The following is a 17489-nucleotide window of genomic DNA, read 5'->3' as shown; positions in this document are numbered from 1 at the left end:
TCTCTTATAATTTTTTATTCTACCGTGCAATTTCATTGTCAATGATTTGGTAAGGTCCCAGCTTCCCAGGACCTTGGTTTCTTAATGTGTACATGGCTCTCAATCTGCGACAAGCTTGTCTGCTTGTAGGTTCTGTACTTTTACTTGTGATAAATTCGTGATATGATTTTGAATTTCATCATTTTTTTTTTTTGGACAACCCTAGGTTTTCTGTAGTCTGTCCGATCCAGGGGCCAAAGGCTTGGAATGTTGTGTTTGCAGTTTTGTGCTGTATTTAATGTTTTTCAACCTCTGTGATTGATCCTGTTAAAGAGAGAAAATGTACTTGCTTATCGCAGCTGAAACTGAACTTTTTATTTTGTTTTGGCTGAGATCTGGAAAATAAAAATTGTTAACTACATAATTAATTTGATAAAAAAATGCCTGAATGCATAAATCTCTCATCTAAAAGTTTGAACTTTTACATGTGGCATTTCATTGTTTTGTAACTTCATTGTTTTTTTATTTTCATAATACTTGTGCTATATTTTTACTTGTGTAATCAGTTTATCCTGATATTTTTTTTTTCTTTGGACTTTTGACTTTTACTATAAAATTTTTGTTTTCTCACTCAGTCTATTTTTTTTTGGCCATTTATCTTTGGTTATATTGGTGGCATACAGAAAGGAATAGATGAGAACTGGGCAGCCGCATTAGAACACAACCCTGAAGCTTTTGCAAGGGTGGTATGTATGATTGGCTACCTGCTGGATGGACTTCTGTAACAAATTTCCCAATTGGCACATGATTTTAAGTTGTTTATGTCCTTCTAGATCATGTTGTACGTTGACATGGAAGTCAATGGTGTTCCTTTGAAGGTATGAACAGGAAAAACGAGTTTTGCATGCTCTTAGAATTCATCTTATTATTATTATTATTATTATTTTTTAAATTTTTTTTTAACATTAGTTTGTTAAATGATGAGTTAAAGCTACAGGCTTTATTGAGTTCTTCATTTATATTATTTTGTAAATATTTTTAGCTTGGAGATATATATATATATATATATATATATATATTAATATTTACCATCACGCACACACATTCATAAGGTAGCTCTCTATTTTGATTTGCATGTGCAGGAAGAGTCTAATAGATCAGATAAAAATTTTGAAAGTATTCTGACTTTAGTGACCATGGGTTTATTTAAATTATCTTGATATGTTCTCCCTCCCATTGCTTTAAACTAAAGGTGTTTCTTAGCTCCATTTTCTCACTTTTCAGGCATTTGTTGATAGTGGAGCTCAGTCAACAATAATCTCTAAAAGCTGTGCTGAGCGATGCGGGTATGTGTGATGTTCCTAAACAGTCATATTGCTTTCCACTGTTTTTTTGTAACTTATTCCTTGATTTGGAAAGTTACTGATGCAACATGATTAAGTTTTGACCATCGCAGTTCTTGGGTATGACTGTATGAATATGGCCATATAATATACTTCTGTATTTATAGTTGGGAACGAACTTATCAAAAAAAAAAAAAAAAGTTGGGAACTTGGTTGTTTTGCTTTCAACTTAATTAGTAAATGACATTTGCATGAACAATTTAGGAACTGGTCTACTTCATATTTGGACATCTTTTCCTTATGCTGTTTTGGAATGAAGACTTGCAATGAGGCATATACATTTCGGAATCTTTCCCTCATGCTGTTTTACATAAATAATTGATTTGCTGTCTGCTATTATGTGTATATTCATCTTTAAAACTCAATAAGGAGCAAATCTTGTTTCTAGCTTCTATAGGGAACCAAACAGGAAAATGGGCATTGTGTAAGAATGAGTGATTTTCATATGGGAGAGAGTAGAGGAAAAAGAGGAAGAACCTGATTATCTAATAAAAACATTTCAGGGCTTTTAACAGGTTAAGTTTTCCTGGAGAGCCTAGTAGTGCCCAAAACCCTAGAAAATAATTTATAGCTAAGCAAAATGTTTCAGACATTATGTATTATCATAAAAATACCGATGAACATTAAGATCAATTCTGAAAATAAATAAAATTCAGTGAGTCCCATTAAAGATTATGGATTCATAATAGTCTGACTTGGATGTGCTACATTATGATTTATGCTCATTGTGTGAACCAAGTTGGTGCCTCTTGGTTGCTGTTAATTGTGCCCACTAATTTAGGTGCTAACAACAACAAACCAAGCCTCAAGTCCCATTGAGTTAGTTCTATGAATCTTTTTCCATATTCCACATGATCTAGGGCAATATACTTAGAAGTTGGAGTGCTGTCAAATCCTATCTACCTCCATCCAAAGAACATAAACTGAATTGCTCTTTCTCATTCGAGCTCTATTTGGTCTATGCTGCGAGTGCTTAAACCATCTTAATTGTCCTTCTATCTTATCTTCTATATATGCTACTCTAACGTACCACAGATTTGATCATTCTTTATTTTATCTTTCAAAATTATATCACTTATTCATCTTAACATCCATATTTCTACTTGATTTATTTTTTTGGGTATGTTGTTTCTTAGTAGCCTAGCATTTTGACCCATATACTACAGCTGGTCTAACAGCCATTTTATATCCTTTTTAAATAATCTCGAGGGATATTCTACTATTGCACAACACACTGGATTCAGTTCTTTGTTTCCCTTGACCTGCTTAGATAATAGGTCCTAGCCCCAAGAATATAAATCTACTTCTACTAGGAATTTCTAGACCATCAAGTTTAATATCTTCTCCTTGAATCCTCGTAGGAGTACTGATAAGGTATGCTAAGTGTTTTATCTTATTATGTTAAATCCTCTAGACCCTAAAGTTTCATCTGTCAAGAGTGTTATCAACTCTAGTTTCATCTGATTTGGATCTATCGCACCTCTAGTTTCATCTATCAAGAAAATGTTATTGGAAAACAACATACACTATGGAACCTCATTGTAGAGATGTCTAATAAATTCATCCCTAAATAAAGCTAAAAGATAACGCAGGCTCTTCTTGTCACCATTTTTGATTAGAAGTTTCCTGGATTCTCTTCTAGTAGTCTTAATGCTAGCCATTACCCCTTTTACATGTCTTTAATAACATCTATATACATGCTCTGTACTCTCTTCTTTTCTAAAACCCACCATTCCCACTGTAGAACTTCCCTAGGCATCCTATCACAAGCTTTTTCTAAGCCATGTGCAAATACTTTCATCTTCTTGAAACTTTTTTATTTATCTTCTTGATAAATATATAGGCTTTATAGCTGATCTCTCTGGGATAACAAAAAATATATTTTTTGATATCCTAATTTCTACCCTTATCGATTGAAACAGATATTAGGGTTAGGAATGAGGGTTTTAGAAAATCTGTTTGTTTTATGCTTGGGAGATCAACTATGAAAGCTATATATCTATTAAGAAGATTAATGGTAGAGTTTAGGGAAAAGATTGGTTTTGCCCATGATTTTTATTGACTTTGGGATCTTTGTGATGGGGTAACAGAAACAGAAACACAGAGAATTGAGGGAGACAAAAAGAGAGAGGGAAAGAGAAGGGAAGAAGAAGAAAGAAGAAGGGAGGAGGAAGAAGGAAGAAGAAAAGGAGGGTGAGGAAACCAGTCTCAAATGTACAACTTCTAGAGTATTTAAACCCCACAATTAACTAAAATACATATTTATGAAATAACCCCAACATGACAGAAAACTACAACTTTTGGGAGTATTTGAACACTACAAACTAAAATACATGTTTACAAAATAGCCCCAATGAAAACATAGAGTATTTAAATCGCACAATTAACTAAAATACATATTTACGAAATAACCCCAACATAACATAAAATTACATAGTAAAAGAAAAAGGTCTAATTAGTGCATATCGTTCTAAATCTACACTGAAAATAAGTCTGCTGAAAAGGTGGCCTAAATGATGGAGGTGGTTGTCTATCATACTCCGCTAGCTGAAAGAAACTGGGTTCTAGAGAGTGTTACTCTAGGTGTACTTGGACATCATAGGAGCACTTTCACGAACAGCATCCTAAGTAAGCCATGTAGCATCCAAGGCAGGGTGAACTCCCCACTGAACCAAGTATATCTTTGAAACTCACCTTGAGGAGAAGCCCCAAACTCATCATACATAATAAACTCTGCTATCTTCAATGCCTCATAAATGGAATGATCTTGAGGAATTGCTGGCTCCACACGAGCATTAGATGACAAAGCATGGGGCTCAAAGGTGCCTTGGTAAGGTGTCAAATTCTCTTCTTTAAAACCTGGACTACTAGTCACCCACATTAAATTATGCACATCTACAGCAAGTTTATAATCCATATTAGTCATGGCAAGTTTTTGTCTAGAACATGCAACTCATGGATGCAATGAACAAAAGAATTAGCAGGCTTTCAGAACCCTATTATGTTGGGGGAATCTCACCACAGCATAAAACTCATTGCATATGTGATATTATTTGCTTAGGTTCTGAAAAGTCTTGACTTGAAATGTTATGTGATGTCCCTTTTGACTCAAAACTCCACCTATACCTACCCTGTAGGCATCATGGGCAACCTCAAAGACTTTACTTAAGCCTGGATGCCTAATCATGGATGTTGGAGCCACTTAATCTCTCCAAAATTTCTTGAAATGAGAATGTTAAATCTGGATGAATGTTATAACTAAAAGACAAATTGTGGAATTAAGTCAATGGTAGTACCTATATGAGACAAGATGAGGGAAGAATGGTTAAGGTAGTTTGGGCATTTGCAGCCCAGCCAAATAATGCATCAGTATTGTTGGTGGCAGTATGAGGAAGAAAGGGAGGGTGTGTTGCTGACCCACATGATGGGACTTAGAGTCTCTCTGATTGGAGAGAAGTAGAGCGAAAAGAAGAGAAAAAAAATGGTTTTTCTCTACTTCTCATGTTCCGTTGACATAAGGTGGAGGAAGAAAAGAAATGGAGAGAAAAAAAAAAAAAGGTTAAAAGGGGCCCGCTTCATTTCTCCCAAATTGGAGAGAAATGGTGAGAAACATGGAAAAAAGACCAATACCTTTTGGCTACTTTAAAAAATGGCCATGTGAGGGGTTTTATCGTTAATGATAATTATCTTTTGTCTTTTTTGCTCCATATTTCTTTCCACTTTCTCTCTTATTAAACCAAACAAGGTGGTGAGAAATGAGTTTCTTTTTTCATCTTCTTCTCCTCTCTCCTATAAATTTTTTCCTCTTCCTTCTGCTTCTCTTCAACCCAACAAATGCTTTAAGGTTTGTTTGTTGTTGTTGCCCCTTATTCTTTGTTGAATTTTGAATTATTATTTTTTATTTTAATGTATTGGTATTAGAGTAGTAATAGATTTATTTGAAATTTTATTAGTTCTTACAATTTTGTTAAATAAACTAGTTGAGCATATCATCCTGTTAATTGTTATCTCCTAAGTCCTAAGTATTATTTCTAAAACCCATTAGTTTTTTTTCTTATCAGTATATATTAAAAGGGCGTCAATGGGATGCCAAGTACAAGAAATCAAGCACCCTGTAGGGTGTCCCAAAAATAAAAAAATTACATTAAATTCATTTTCTACAAGCCTGCTATGCCAACTAGTAACTGCAGTAAACCACTGCTCTTTGCTGAACTGAACGTCAAGATTGAACTTTTGAAAACCCTTCTGTTCCTCTCTTTCCATGCAAACCAGAAAATTGTGAGAGGAATGAGAGACAGAGCCTTCCTCTTTTCCTTTGATGCCCGACTCCCTCTCCAGGCCCAGAGCCCCCCCTCCGATATTAGGTAACCCACCTTTGTCTGATAAGAGTCAAAGACACATTCCAAAGATTTCTAGTCCAAGGGCAATGGAGAAGGGTATGGTCAAATGATTCAGCCTCAGCCATGCAAAGGGCGCATCTGCTGGCAATGGAGAACCTCCTTCTCTGCAAGTTGTCCAGGGTCAAGATCTTACCATGAGCCACTTAGGCAAAAAAAGCAATCTTATTTGGGGTAGCTGTCTTCCATAATTAAGACCAAGGGGAGTGAATCTTGATTGATTCTTGGATAAGTTTCTTGTAAAAATTTCTGACAGTGAAGACCCCCTTGTTGACCAAACTGGAAGGTCATGAGTGTTTTGAGTCTGGATCTTGTAAAGATGACTGTAGAAATCAGTGACCTGGCGAAGTTCCCAATCGTCCCCATTTCTATGGAAAGGGATATTGCAGAAAAACCCCTGAAATGATGCTTGAAGGTACTGACTAATGCAAGCATCTCTATCACAAGCTATGTTGTAGATGACTGGAAATGAGACGCTGAGAGCCTCAGGATAAATCCGAGAATCATGGCAAAAATAAATGTTTTCTCAATCCCCAACCAGAAATCTAATAAAGGAAAAAAGTCATTCCAACCTTTGCTAATGTATTTCCACACCCCTGCCCCATATGGCCCTCTGCCAGCCTGGGAGGCCCACCCATTGTGCTCAAGCCCTTATTTCATTGCAACAATTTTCTGCCAAAGGTTATCTTTTGCAGTCATGAATCTGCAAAACCATTTTCCAACAAGGGCTTTAGAAGATGTGAAGGGACTTTAAACCCAAGCCTCCTGAACTGATTGGCTGTTTCACCAGGTCCCATTTGACTAGGTGGAATTTGAATTCTGCCCCCAAGTTCCCCCAGGAATCTCCTATGAATCCCTTCCAATGCTTTGGCAACATAATCCCGCTGTGTACTAAAATTTTGTGGGTATAACTCAATTTAGTCTTCTCATCGATTTTGAATTTATGCCTTCTACATTGTTTTCGTAAAATAGCTTAATAAAATAAGTTTCATTTTTTAATTTTTTTCCTTTTTTACCTAGTCTGAACATTTTTCTCTAGCGCTAGCAAGTTTGTGCATGTCCTCTTGCATCAAGTCTAGTATACAATTTATTACAAGTTTTCTAAGTTCACTGTAACTAATTGACTTTTATTATTATTATTATTATTATTTTGCCTCTTTTTACTTTTCAAACTTTACCGTAACTAATAGCCTTTTATTATTATTATTATTATTATTATTGTTTTGCCTCTTTATATTTTTAAAACTTTTCCTGATTTCTACATTTTTCTAGATTCAAACTACTTTTTGCATGTCCTTATTCTACCAAAGTCTCTTTTTCCTCATTATTTTTCACTTAGATTCACCTAGAGCCTTGTTTCTTTTATTGTCCCATCTTTTATCATTTTATGTTTAAATTTAATTACATTTTCTACCTTCAGATTCCACCATATCCTTTTCTTCCATTTTCTGATGTATATATCTAAGTTAATCTAGCACACTAGCAACCTATGCTGCGTATTTAGGCTCTCAGCTGGGATTGAAGATTGATCCACTTCAATTTTACAAATCTTTGTTTTAACTTTTCCTGGCTGGATTCTTGAGTCCTGCACGCTGCTGCAGCATTCTGATTTATATGGGGATATCTTTTAATTCCCTCTTGATAGGTAAAAATTTAAGCAAAGCCAAAGTTAAGGGTTTGACATGAACCCCCAACTAGGTCCAGTAAAAAAAAAAAGGCAAAAGGAATGAATAGCAAGAAAAAAAGAAAACATTTGGATGAATAGATCAGAATGGCTCAATTCAACTACATGTGTATCACATGTAGTTAGCCATGGTAATTCTGCTGTGCCATTTACCCTATCCAGGGCCAATTTCTAATTAAATTAATAAAATTGCAGTTGAGACCTCCTTAGGGAATGTCTTTATGATGAATAAATGATGTTCGTATCGTATTATCCTCTTTACTACTGCCTTAATTTCTCCATGGTCCCCCATGTTTCATAATCCATTTTTGAAATTTTAAATTTTTCTGCATTGGCATATAAATGTATGTGTGTCTTTGTGCTTTGGGCTTTACTGTATTCTAGTTTTACCCGTGGGTTGGATTGGAAAGTTGTTAATTTTTTGGCATTGTCAATGGGTATTTCCTTCAGATTATTAAGGCTTTTAGATCAACGTTATAAGGGTATTGCTCATGGGGTTGGACAAACAGAGATACTGGGTCGAATTCATGTTGCTCCAATAAAGGTAATATTTTTACATTTGCTTTTTTCTGCTTTCAGGGATTTTGTATAGGAGGCCACCCTCTGTCTTTATATGCACATTCCTGTGAGCTTTTGTGCTTTGATATGTTCAGAACTTGGTTTAAACAACCTGTACACCCAGGCATGTATGAGCACATGTACAGTGGCATCCTATGTGCAACTTAAGTGCTTTTGTGCTTTGATTTCACGCACCCTTTTACACATATACTCTCCATATTTTTCTTGCTTCCCTTTGGCGATTGGCATCTTGAGTATTTTTGTGTCTTTATCTGTGGAGAGGTTGGAAGGTTTGCTTCATTGGCTTTGCTTCTTTTTGTTTTTGTTTTATTCATTTGTTATTACATCCCCTTAAAAAAAAAAGAAACTGACTTGCAGGTTTTCTTATATATGTATATATATATATACTCCCCTACATATGCGCATGGAATATGAAATTTTGCACTTTTGATAGTTGAGTATGAGAGGTCACAACTACCGCTTTTCTGACTGGCTCCTTTAATTTGTTCTCATTATGATTATTATTATTATTATTGTGATGATGATGATGTTGGCTAACTATGCCTTGTAAGCAACAAAGACAAATGAAGCTGAGGGCTAACCAATGACCCTACCATCAGCAAAGTAGAGAGTGTGTGTACGTCTGTAGATTGTGCAGACGCAATATGAATAGATACACACATATACTTATATAGGGTCACGCACATATGCGTGCATGCATACATATTTATTTATTTCATAGGACTCGTGTGGGTGAGCGGGTGGGTGTCCATCTCTTGAAGATCCCTTTCTCTTGACACACTTTGTGTTGGTGAATGGGAGGTTGTGCATCCCTTGAAGACCTCCTCCATCTCTCCTGCCCTGGGGGTGGTGTGCTTGTACACATGTTCCTGCTCATTTACAAGAACTCACTTATCGTCATTTTTCTATTCCCCCATGCAGGAGTATATGAGCATTAACTTGACAATGACTCATACAGCATTCATGGGATTCATTTAATTTTATTCTTCGTTCTCTATGTGAAACTTCTGTATATAAAATTTGTATGTATAGCATAATAGTTCAAATTTAATGTGTATTGGTATGTGCTGTTATTTAGGAAAGAATATATATTTTTCTTCATTTTGTTGGGGGAAAGAGGGGGTGGGGGTAGGGCAGTGGTGTTCTTAAATTGCGAAAGATCATGATGAATTTTATTAGACAGTTACCAATTCGTTTTACTAACTTCTTCACAGATGTGTGGTGCTTATTGCTGGGTTGACTTTTCTGCTAAATTATTTTTTCTTGTTTGATAGATTGGAAATATATTTTACCCTTGTTCATTCATGGTGTTGGATTCACCCAATATGGAATTCCTTTTTGGGCTGGATATGCTCCGTAAACATCAGGTAATAGGCTCCATTGGATTATAGGTTCAATTTTTTGATGCCTCTCATTTGAAGTGGTTATAATTAACTTTATTTAAGCAGTGCATAATTGACTTGAAGGAGAATGTCTTAAGAGTTGGTGGCGGAGAGGTTTCTGTACCATTTTTGCAAGGTTGATCTTGTGCTTCTGTCTCTGCTTTTTTATTCCAGTTTCCCATGGTGTCATCTCTAATTTTTCTTTCATTGAATTGCCTCTCCCTGACTCTTGACTTCTGTACGATTATTCTTGTTAAACTGTTCTCAGAAAAAGACATTCCATCTAATTTTCTGAATGAAGAGAGGCTCTCTAAGCAAGCATCCAGTTCAGGAGTTGCGGTAAGGATACTATTTATTTATGCCCTATCCAGACACAATTGTTCATTTGTATTGCATTGCCTGGTATAAGTTAGACGTGTATAGAGCCTGTAAATCCTCCATGATGTGGACGATTCCCCTGCAGAGAACCGTACAAGGGGATACCTACACATCAAGTTCAGGATGTGTACATGGATGCATGTGCCATCCTTATGAGGATTTTTTTTTTTGGGGGGGGGGGGGGGATGTACTCATGCAAGCATGATTTCAGAGATCGTGCAGGTCTATATGGGCCTGCTAGAGGCTGAAATCTCAATTGTATGACAGTTACATAGTGTGCTGGAAAGAGTTTAATGTACTTGGATCCACTAGAGTTTTCTTTTATACTTGGGTGCTTTTGTTTTCATCCCATGGTGGAGAGGGAAGTCTTTTGTTTTCATCCTGTTTGGTACAGAGGTTGATGAATCCTAATCATGTATGTTGTATACTTTCACTAACTTGAATTTGGAATGTGCTTTTGTTTTCATCCCATGGCGGAGAGGGAAGTCTTTTGTTTTCATCCTGTCGGGTGCGGAGGTGGATGAATCCCTAATCATGCATGTTGTATACTTTCACTAACTTGAATGTGGAACTGAATCAACTGATATGCATAAACACCTCTTCATCTTAAGAAACAGTTGCTATATTTAGAAAATATGTTTCTTAGATATATTTTCTGCAAACAAGGCTGGTGAATTGGTTTGAGCTCATCTGGTTTTTGAAAATTGTCTTCCTTGGAAATCAATTCTATGCCGCTGAATGTTGCAACGGTTCCTTGCACTTGCTTCATGAATATTTGAGGGCCCTTTTAAGCATATGACCTTGTGCCGTATATAATTTTGTCTTTTGATCACTTGTGATTCTCACAGGTTACCTCAGGAGCAAATGAAAGAAATAATGTGCCAACCGGAGGTCAATCTTCTGGTCAGTTTTGGATTCTGCAGCTGTTATGGCATGCGTCATTGTGCATTTCCTTCACTGATATTATATATAAAATTTAATTGTACATTTCCTTTAGCCAAAAAAATTAGTTACCAGCGTCATGACCATGATAATAACGAACCATGTATCTTACAAAACCACCACCATAATGGTCTGTGAGCTTGTCTTTTCTCTCTCTCTCTCTCTCTCAATAGTGGAGGGATCCATATAATAGGCAATACATTAACCATGGTTCTTTTACTTGTTTTTTGGCTTGCAGGAAGTTCATATCACAACTTGACACAGGTAAATATGTCATCAATTCCTTTTTCTTTTTTGTTTTTTGTTTTTATGTTTTTTTTTCAGTTTTTTCTCAGCTTCCTTACTTGATGAATGCTATTGTTGCTCATCATCAATCTGGATCCATTGACAATAAGCCTGTGGGAAAAATTAAAATTCTGAAAATCAACAATTGGATGTCTAATTTGGAGTTTTAAGTTGTTGCTGCAGGGACCCGGCTTTGAAGCAAAAGTAGCAAATCTCGTTGAGCTCGGGTTCGGGAGAGATGCCGTGATACAAGCTCTCAGACTTTTTGATGGTAATGAAGAACAGGCGGCTGGGTTTCTTTTTGGGGGTTGACAATAATTTTATTTCTCTTTAAATTATTGATTTGTTGTGAGATGGTACTGTGGAATATTGGTTTCAGTAATTTAATAAAAAAAATTCAGAGAAATTCATGCACCCAAAAGCATGCATTTTGTATGAGCAAAGCAATACTGATGTACAATTGTTGCGATTTCAGTTGGAGGAATTTTTGTTTCAAGTGTTTGAATTTCATGCGTCCTTTGTGTTATATATATATATGTGTTTGTGTGCGTGTGTTTAAATTTTTGGAAAAGGAAAATATGAAGGAACTCTTTGGTAACTCCCGACTTTTATTATGAAGGCCATCAGATTTTTTGAAAAATTGATTCCTTTCTTTAGCATGCACGAGGGCTTCGATGGCGTATACCATGACTTGTTTAATTTTTGTTTATCTAATTTAAATTTTAAAGTTGAGTTTATGGAAAAATAACTAATTTGAACTAACTCATTGTTTGCAGGATAAAAAAAGAGAGATTTTGAATTGAAAGCTATGGAAAATTGAATAATAAACTTATTTTTATTTTTTAGGTATCATATATATTTTCTTGTACAAAAAAGTACATTATAGTTTTATTTGTGTTCCTCTTTGCATAATGATGTTTTGTTTTTCGCTTAAGGTTATTTGAGAGTTTGGATTTAAGGTCTTAAATTTAATTTTTTTGAGTATTTTTTTTCATCTTTTTCTCTATTATACTTCATATTCAACATAATTTGATTAGAATATCAAGATCCACATGATTTATGGATAGAATTAGTATTCCGTAGTTTTAAACGAAATTGTGCATCAGAAGCACCACAAATAGGAATTGCGCTTTAACCTTACTTCACTACCCAACTATCTTTTTATCCAATTTAGACCACTAGAAGGCAGAGCCAAATGCCTTCTAATCTCGGCCCGGCATCGGTTCGGATCGGCTGTCTTTCTCCAATCTGGCTCGATATCGGCTCGGATCAGCGGTATTCCTCCAATCTGGCTCGATAAAGTTGAACGCGTCTTAATAATGGCTCGGATCAGCCGTCTCCCTCTACTCTGGCTCGGTAACCCCAAAAAAAATAAAATAAGGAGAGGAAAAGATAGGACAATTTTCGATACTTATAAAAAAGAGAGTTAAAAAGTATTGGTACATAATAAATATATATGCTTAAAATGCTAATTCAAAATAAACCCAACTCGGATACATCTGCACCAATTGCCAATTGGCATGGGCAAACTACAATTTCCCATAAAATGAATCCACTTCCCATTCCCAAACTAATGAATTTACTTCTTTCTCAAAAGTCAAGACCAATGTTAATAAAAATCCCCACCCACCATGCATGCGGAAGAAGCCTATACCGTGGCTACAACAATGGGACTCTTCACATAGTGCTTCCCTTCTTCTCAAAAGTCAAGACCAATGTTAATAAAAATCCCCACCCACCATGCATGCGGAAGAAGCCTATACCCTGGCTACAACAATGGGACTCTTCACATAGTGCTTCCCGTCCGACCACGTCAACTCCCCAAACACATAGCCCTCTGAAACCCCAGCCCCTTTCGCCTTCAATGTCACCTTGAAACTCTTCTCTTCCCCAATTTTTCCAAATTCCAACCTCTCCGGCTTCACCGAAACTGCAATTCCCGCCGGCAACTGCACGCGAGCGGTGTACGTTCCCGGCGAACCAACGTTCTTCACCTTACGAGTAACGGAGGCTGTTCCGTTCAGGTCCGGGACAGTAATTGAAGGGTAGTTGAAATCTCGGAGGCTGACCGAGCGAGGGCACCTGTAGGTACCCGGAGCGAACAACTCTAACTGGGTCCTACTGTAGCCCAGGGCGCATAAGAAATTCAGGTGATCGTTAGTGGTCAGGTCGTAAACCAGGCCGGGATCCATGGCGCGGTTTGGCCGGACGTGCCCTGCCCCGTAGCTGAACGGTGTTGCCCTAACGTTCGACGAATTCAGTATTGGCTGCACGCTGTTGTCGCGCGTTCTCGCTGCAAAAAACGAATTGAAAAGATCACGTGAGTGGTTTAATTTAATTCTTGCGTGCCAAACAGATGCGAGAGAGTGTCAGGGCATGTAATTTTGGTATTACCGGAGGTCATAATAGCAGATTTAATGGCTGCCGGGCTCCAGGTGGGGTGGAGGGTTTTGATAAGGCCGACGACCCCGGCGACGTGAGGGCAGGACATTGAGGTGCCGGACTGCGCGTTGAACGGAATCCGGCGCTTGTCGTCGTCTAACTCCGACGGCGCCTGTGCTTGTGTGAAGGCAGCAATTACGCTCACCCCTGGTGCTGTTATGTCAGGCTGAACCCCCACCGGCGAAAAAAGAGAAGTTAGAATTATAAATAGTGGAAGAATTATATGTTTGCTTTATATATATATAGTGATTTATGTTAAAGATGTAAAACAAAGCAAACCTTAAGAATTTCGGGAGTAATGAAATTTGGACCTTTGGATGAGAAGGAAGCCATGACTGGAGAAGGCTTCACTCCCTCTACCGTTTTTACTGGAGATACATTAGCCATTGGATTCCTGTCATTAATTATAGAATATGTTAACTCAACAGAGAAGCTCGTAAATAAAACACGAAAGAAAGAGTGCAATTTGACCATATACGTACTTGGTGGAGTTGACGTAAGAAATGAGTGTTTGGCCGTCGAGAAAACTGAGATGGGAGGCCGGAAGGACATGAGGATCTGCTATCAATTCGTTGCCGCTTTGGTAGTCGTTAACCAGAACCATTGCTACGGCGCCGGCCCTCGCAGCCTGCTGCCCTTTGGCGACCCTGGAGGTCTCCCCTCTCTCGCACACCAATATCTTCCCCTTCACCACCTCTGCTTTCAGGGTTCCCTCGTTGCACAGCATTCTGCGGCCACCCAAACCCACGTTTAAATAAAGTTAATACAATTTTGTATTATCTCCAAATTTAAACTCTTAAATTTGAATTCAAGTACTAACGCGTCTAAGAGTGAAGCATTGCCAGATGCCGCCTGTGAACCAAGTACCACCGGATACATCTTGTTCGCCGGCAAGTTCTTTTCCGACAAGCTTACTCCCTGCACCCAACCCAAAAACAAAAATATGAATGCACTGCGTTTCACATATATATCATTAAACTCGAATCGCTATGCTGAAATCAAATTCTACCTTTAATTTCTTTTTGTTGCCCAGAGTCACATAACTAGAGAACTCTCTGTCCATGGTGCTGGCACCGACCGTAAGTATCCACGGTGACACATTCGACACGCTCCCATCAAACGGCCCTGAATTCCCCGCCGAGCAGACCACTGTGACGCCTTTCCTGAAGGCGTGGAATGCTCCGATCGAGATCCCGTCGTTAGAGTAGTCGACGGGGTCGCCGCCCAGGGACACCGAGAGGACGTCGACGCCGTCAGAAATGGAGGCGTCGAAGGCCGCTAAGATGTCGGCGTCGAAGCACTCGTTGCCGTCGACGGGGGGCCAGCACGCCTTGTAAGCCGCCACCCGGGCCTTAGGCGACCCGCCCTTGGCAGTTCCGTTGCCGTGACCGAAGACGCTCGCCCCGGGAACGAAGTTGCCTCCTGCAGTGGAGAGGGTGTGGGACCCGTGACCCTCCTCGTCGCGCGCCGTCTCGAAGGTGGAGTTGAGCTTGCCCGCGTACGCGGCATAACCTTTGTTGAAGTACCTCGCCCCAATCAACTTCCTGCACCAAATTAAAATTACCCAATATGGAGAAAGCTATATTTGTTCCGAAAAAAAAAAACAATCTTACAATTCACCAAATGTAATAGTGGCATAGTGGTAGAGAGTATTAAATTGTGAAATGCGTTGAGTGAGTAATTAAGTATATCGTTTATAAATGAATAAACAAAGGAAAGCCATGTGCATGCATGAATATATAGTAATGATGCACAGTGCAGACAAACACAATACTTATGCTTTAAACTATTTCTTACTTCTTTTTTAAGATAAAAGAAATCAAGTCAATAGTCATCCTATATATATATATATATATATATATATATATATATATATGTCAATGACCTGCCTTCCCATTTGAGCTCATAAATTATTAGTATTATTATATAATAATGTATATTTGTGCAAGTTCCATTTGAAAACAATAAAAAATTTAAAATATTAGATAGTTAGCATTTAATTGGGATGATGCACAAATCATCCCTTGGAAAATTTATTATTAATAGGTAACAAGTGCAAAAAATAATATTTTAAACTAACTTCGAATAATTGAGAGAGGGAGAAGAAACCTGTTGCAAGTAACTTTGCTTCCGGTAAAACTATTTTGACAAAATCCTTTCCATCTCGTTGGAATAGGACCCATCCCTTCATCATTGAAACTTTTTGATTCCGGCCATACGCCTATGACAATGCATTCAAAAAAGTCATTTCCAAATTACACACATGATGTCAATCGATATAAAAATTAATAGTAAGTGACGCACATTTAGTTACACTACCATTTCAATTATTGATATAACTTACATTGGGTCCATAAACACATACGCATGCATACCTTTATTCTTAACATATATTTTGTATTACCTTTTCACTAAAACACTCTTTTTTGTTAGTTCATCTCAAATAATAATAAAGAACCGAGCTTAATTAGAGCCTCATATTTTCATCACAAGTGAAATAAACAACATAAAATAATATAAAATCAACAAAATTTGAGAGAATGATTTAAAATGAAGGAAAGCATTCTCGTTGCATCTCTTCTTTCAACTAAATTCAACCTATGGATGAACTAAACATCATAAGCAGTTAAGGAAAAATAAAAGTGTGGTTCCTCTAGATTCATATTCACAATAAATTTCTAATTATATTAAATTTATTTATCTATTATTTAAAAGTGATTTGAATTTAAATTTGTATTGAATTTAGATAAAATATAATATAAAATTATATTAAAATTTCCCAAAATCTAAATCTAACAATTCAACTAATTTTAAAAAATATTGATTTAAGATCCGAAGTGCAGACAAAAAGTAAATAATTTTAATTATACATCTGATAACGAAATGATTTAAAGGGAGCTTATGCGCAACGGTAAAGTTCGCCGTGTGACCTCAAGGTCATGGCTTTAAGGCGTAGAAACAGTCTCGCTAAAATGTAAGGTAAGATTGTGTACTATAGACTGTTCCGCCCTTTATCGGACCAAATAAGCGCCCCCGCGCGCCCGCCCGGGGGGGAGGGGGGGAGTTGTGCACCAGGTACCCTGTTTTTTTGGTTGATATGATAACGACTGAAATAAAATAAATAGAAGAAAATCTGACCAGTGTCAATATTTCCAATGATTGCATCTTCACCAAACCTAGCCTTCTTCCAAATTGAAAGAGGAGGGACTTCTCCATCCTTCTCCAATCCAAGAAAATCCCATGACCGAGTGGTATGCAATTTTCTCCCATTGTTTGGGAAAACTGACGCCACATCAGGATCACCTGCATTGTTTGCAAACGCATCAGACGAAATCGCACAGACAGAGCTCTCTCTCGAAGTTAAAACCAAGCTGAAGCAGGGTGAATAGAGAAATAAAGCAATTTGTTTTGCTTTTGTTTTTGTTACCTCGAATCCTTTCGGCTTCGTCCTCGTCAAGCATTGCAGCAAAGCCATTGAGATGGGTATATGAGTAAAAAATTGAATCCTGGGCTACGGCCTCGCTGTGGCATAATAATGAACAGAGTCCATAGTTAATTCTACATTGGAAATTAAGCAAAGACATTAATAGCCATTTCTGTCAGTTTCGCACCTTTCCAAGTCATTTCCCAGAAAATTCTTATGAGCTTTTGCCACAATAGACGCCGCGCTGCGTGTATCAGATTGTGTTCCAAGGTACACTATGTAAGCCTACAACCAATCACAAACCAACTTAAGCCAAAAATAAAAAACCAAAATCCCAGATGATTTCTTCTCAAAGAAAAGCAAAAAACCAAAAAAAAAAAGGGACACCCAGATGATTGTTATTCCTTTCATCTACAAGAAAGCGCTGCAAGAAAATGTTAAGTGCAGCTGTGAAGGGGCGACCACCTGTAGGCCTGAAAAACAGAACTATTCAAACACAATTCTGACCTTTTTGTCTGCTAGAGTTGGATTCTGCAACGAAAGGAAAAGAAGGATCTGAAGGATTAGAGGAGGGAGGAGTGCTGGAAGCCTCAT

General features: G+C 37.5%; 2 protein-coding genes across 4 annotated transcripts in view; one reads left to right on the top strand and one right to left on the bottom strand.

Annotated features, from left to right (window-relative positions):
- Positions 1–11450, top strand: part of LOC131168116 (protein DNA-DAMAGE INDUCIBLE 1) — a 32172-nt gene extending 20722 nt beyond the window's left edge. Inside the window, exons 7-16 of one of the 3 annotated variants that reach the window (XM_058127338.1) lie at positions 663–725; positions 813–857; positions 1264–1325; positions 7914–8007; positions 9317–9409; positions 9491–9560; positions 9693–9763; positions 10651–10705; positions 10983–11008; positions 11213–11450. In XM_058127338.1, coding sequence (XP_057983321.1) covers positions 663–725; positions 813–857; positions 1264–1325; positions 7914–8007; positions 9317–9409; positions 9491–9560; positions 9693–9763; positions 10651–10705; positions 10983–11008; positions 11213–11341 — 708 coding nt within the window. In that variant the 3' untranslated portion in view covers positions 11342–11450. Of the gene's footprint in view, positions 1–662; positions 726–812; positions 858–1263; positions 1326–7913; positions 8008–9316; positions 9410–9490; positions 9561–9692; positions 9764–10650; positions 10728–10982; positions 11009–11193 lie in introns of all 3 variants that reach the window. The other 2 variants (XM_058127348.1, XM_058127357.1) reach the window with 2 other exon arrangements.
- A 1336-nt stretch (positions 11451–12786) lies between these two features.
- LOC131150205 (subtilisin-like protease SBT5.4) lies at positions 12787–17489 on the bottom strand. The gene is made up of 11 exons (XM_058100803.1): positions 17403–17489; positions 17083–17180; positions 16899–16993; positions 16610–16774; positions 15581–15692; positions 14481–15015; positions 14292–14389; positions 13954–14199; positions 13751–13865; positions 13424–13637; positions 12787–13322 (listed from the first exon to the last, which is right to left on the bottom strand). The coding sequence occupies exons 1-11, from the start codon at positions 17487–17489 to the stop codon at positions 12787–12789; spliced, it is 2301 nt and encodes a 766-aa protein (XP_057956786.1).

This window comes from Malania oleifera, chromosome 1, assembly GCF_029873635.1.
Source record: "Malania oleifera isolate guangnan ecotype guangnan chromosome 1, ASM2987363v1, whole genome shotgun sequence".
Taxonomy (NCBI): domain Eukaryota; kingdom Viridiplantae; phylum Streptophyta; class Magnoliopsida; order Santalales; family Ximeniaceae; genus Malania; species Malania oleifera.
The sequence above is the reverse complement of the archived record's forward strand: the minus strand, read 5'-3'. Positions and strand labels throughout refer to the sequence as shown.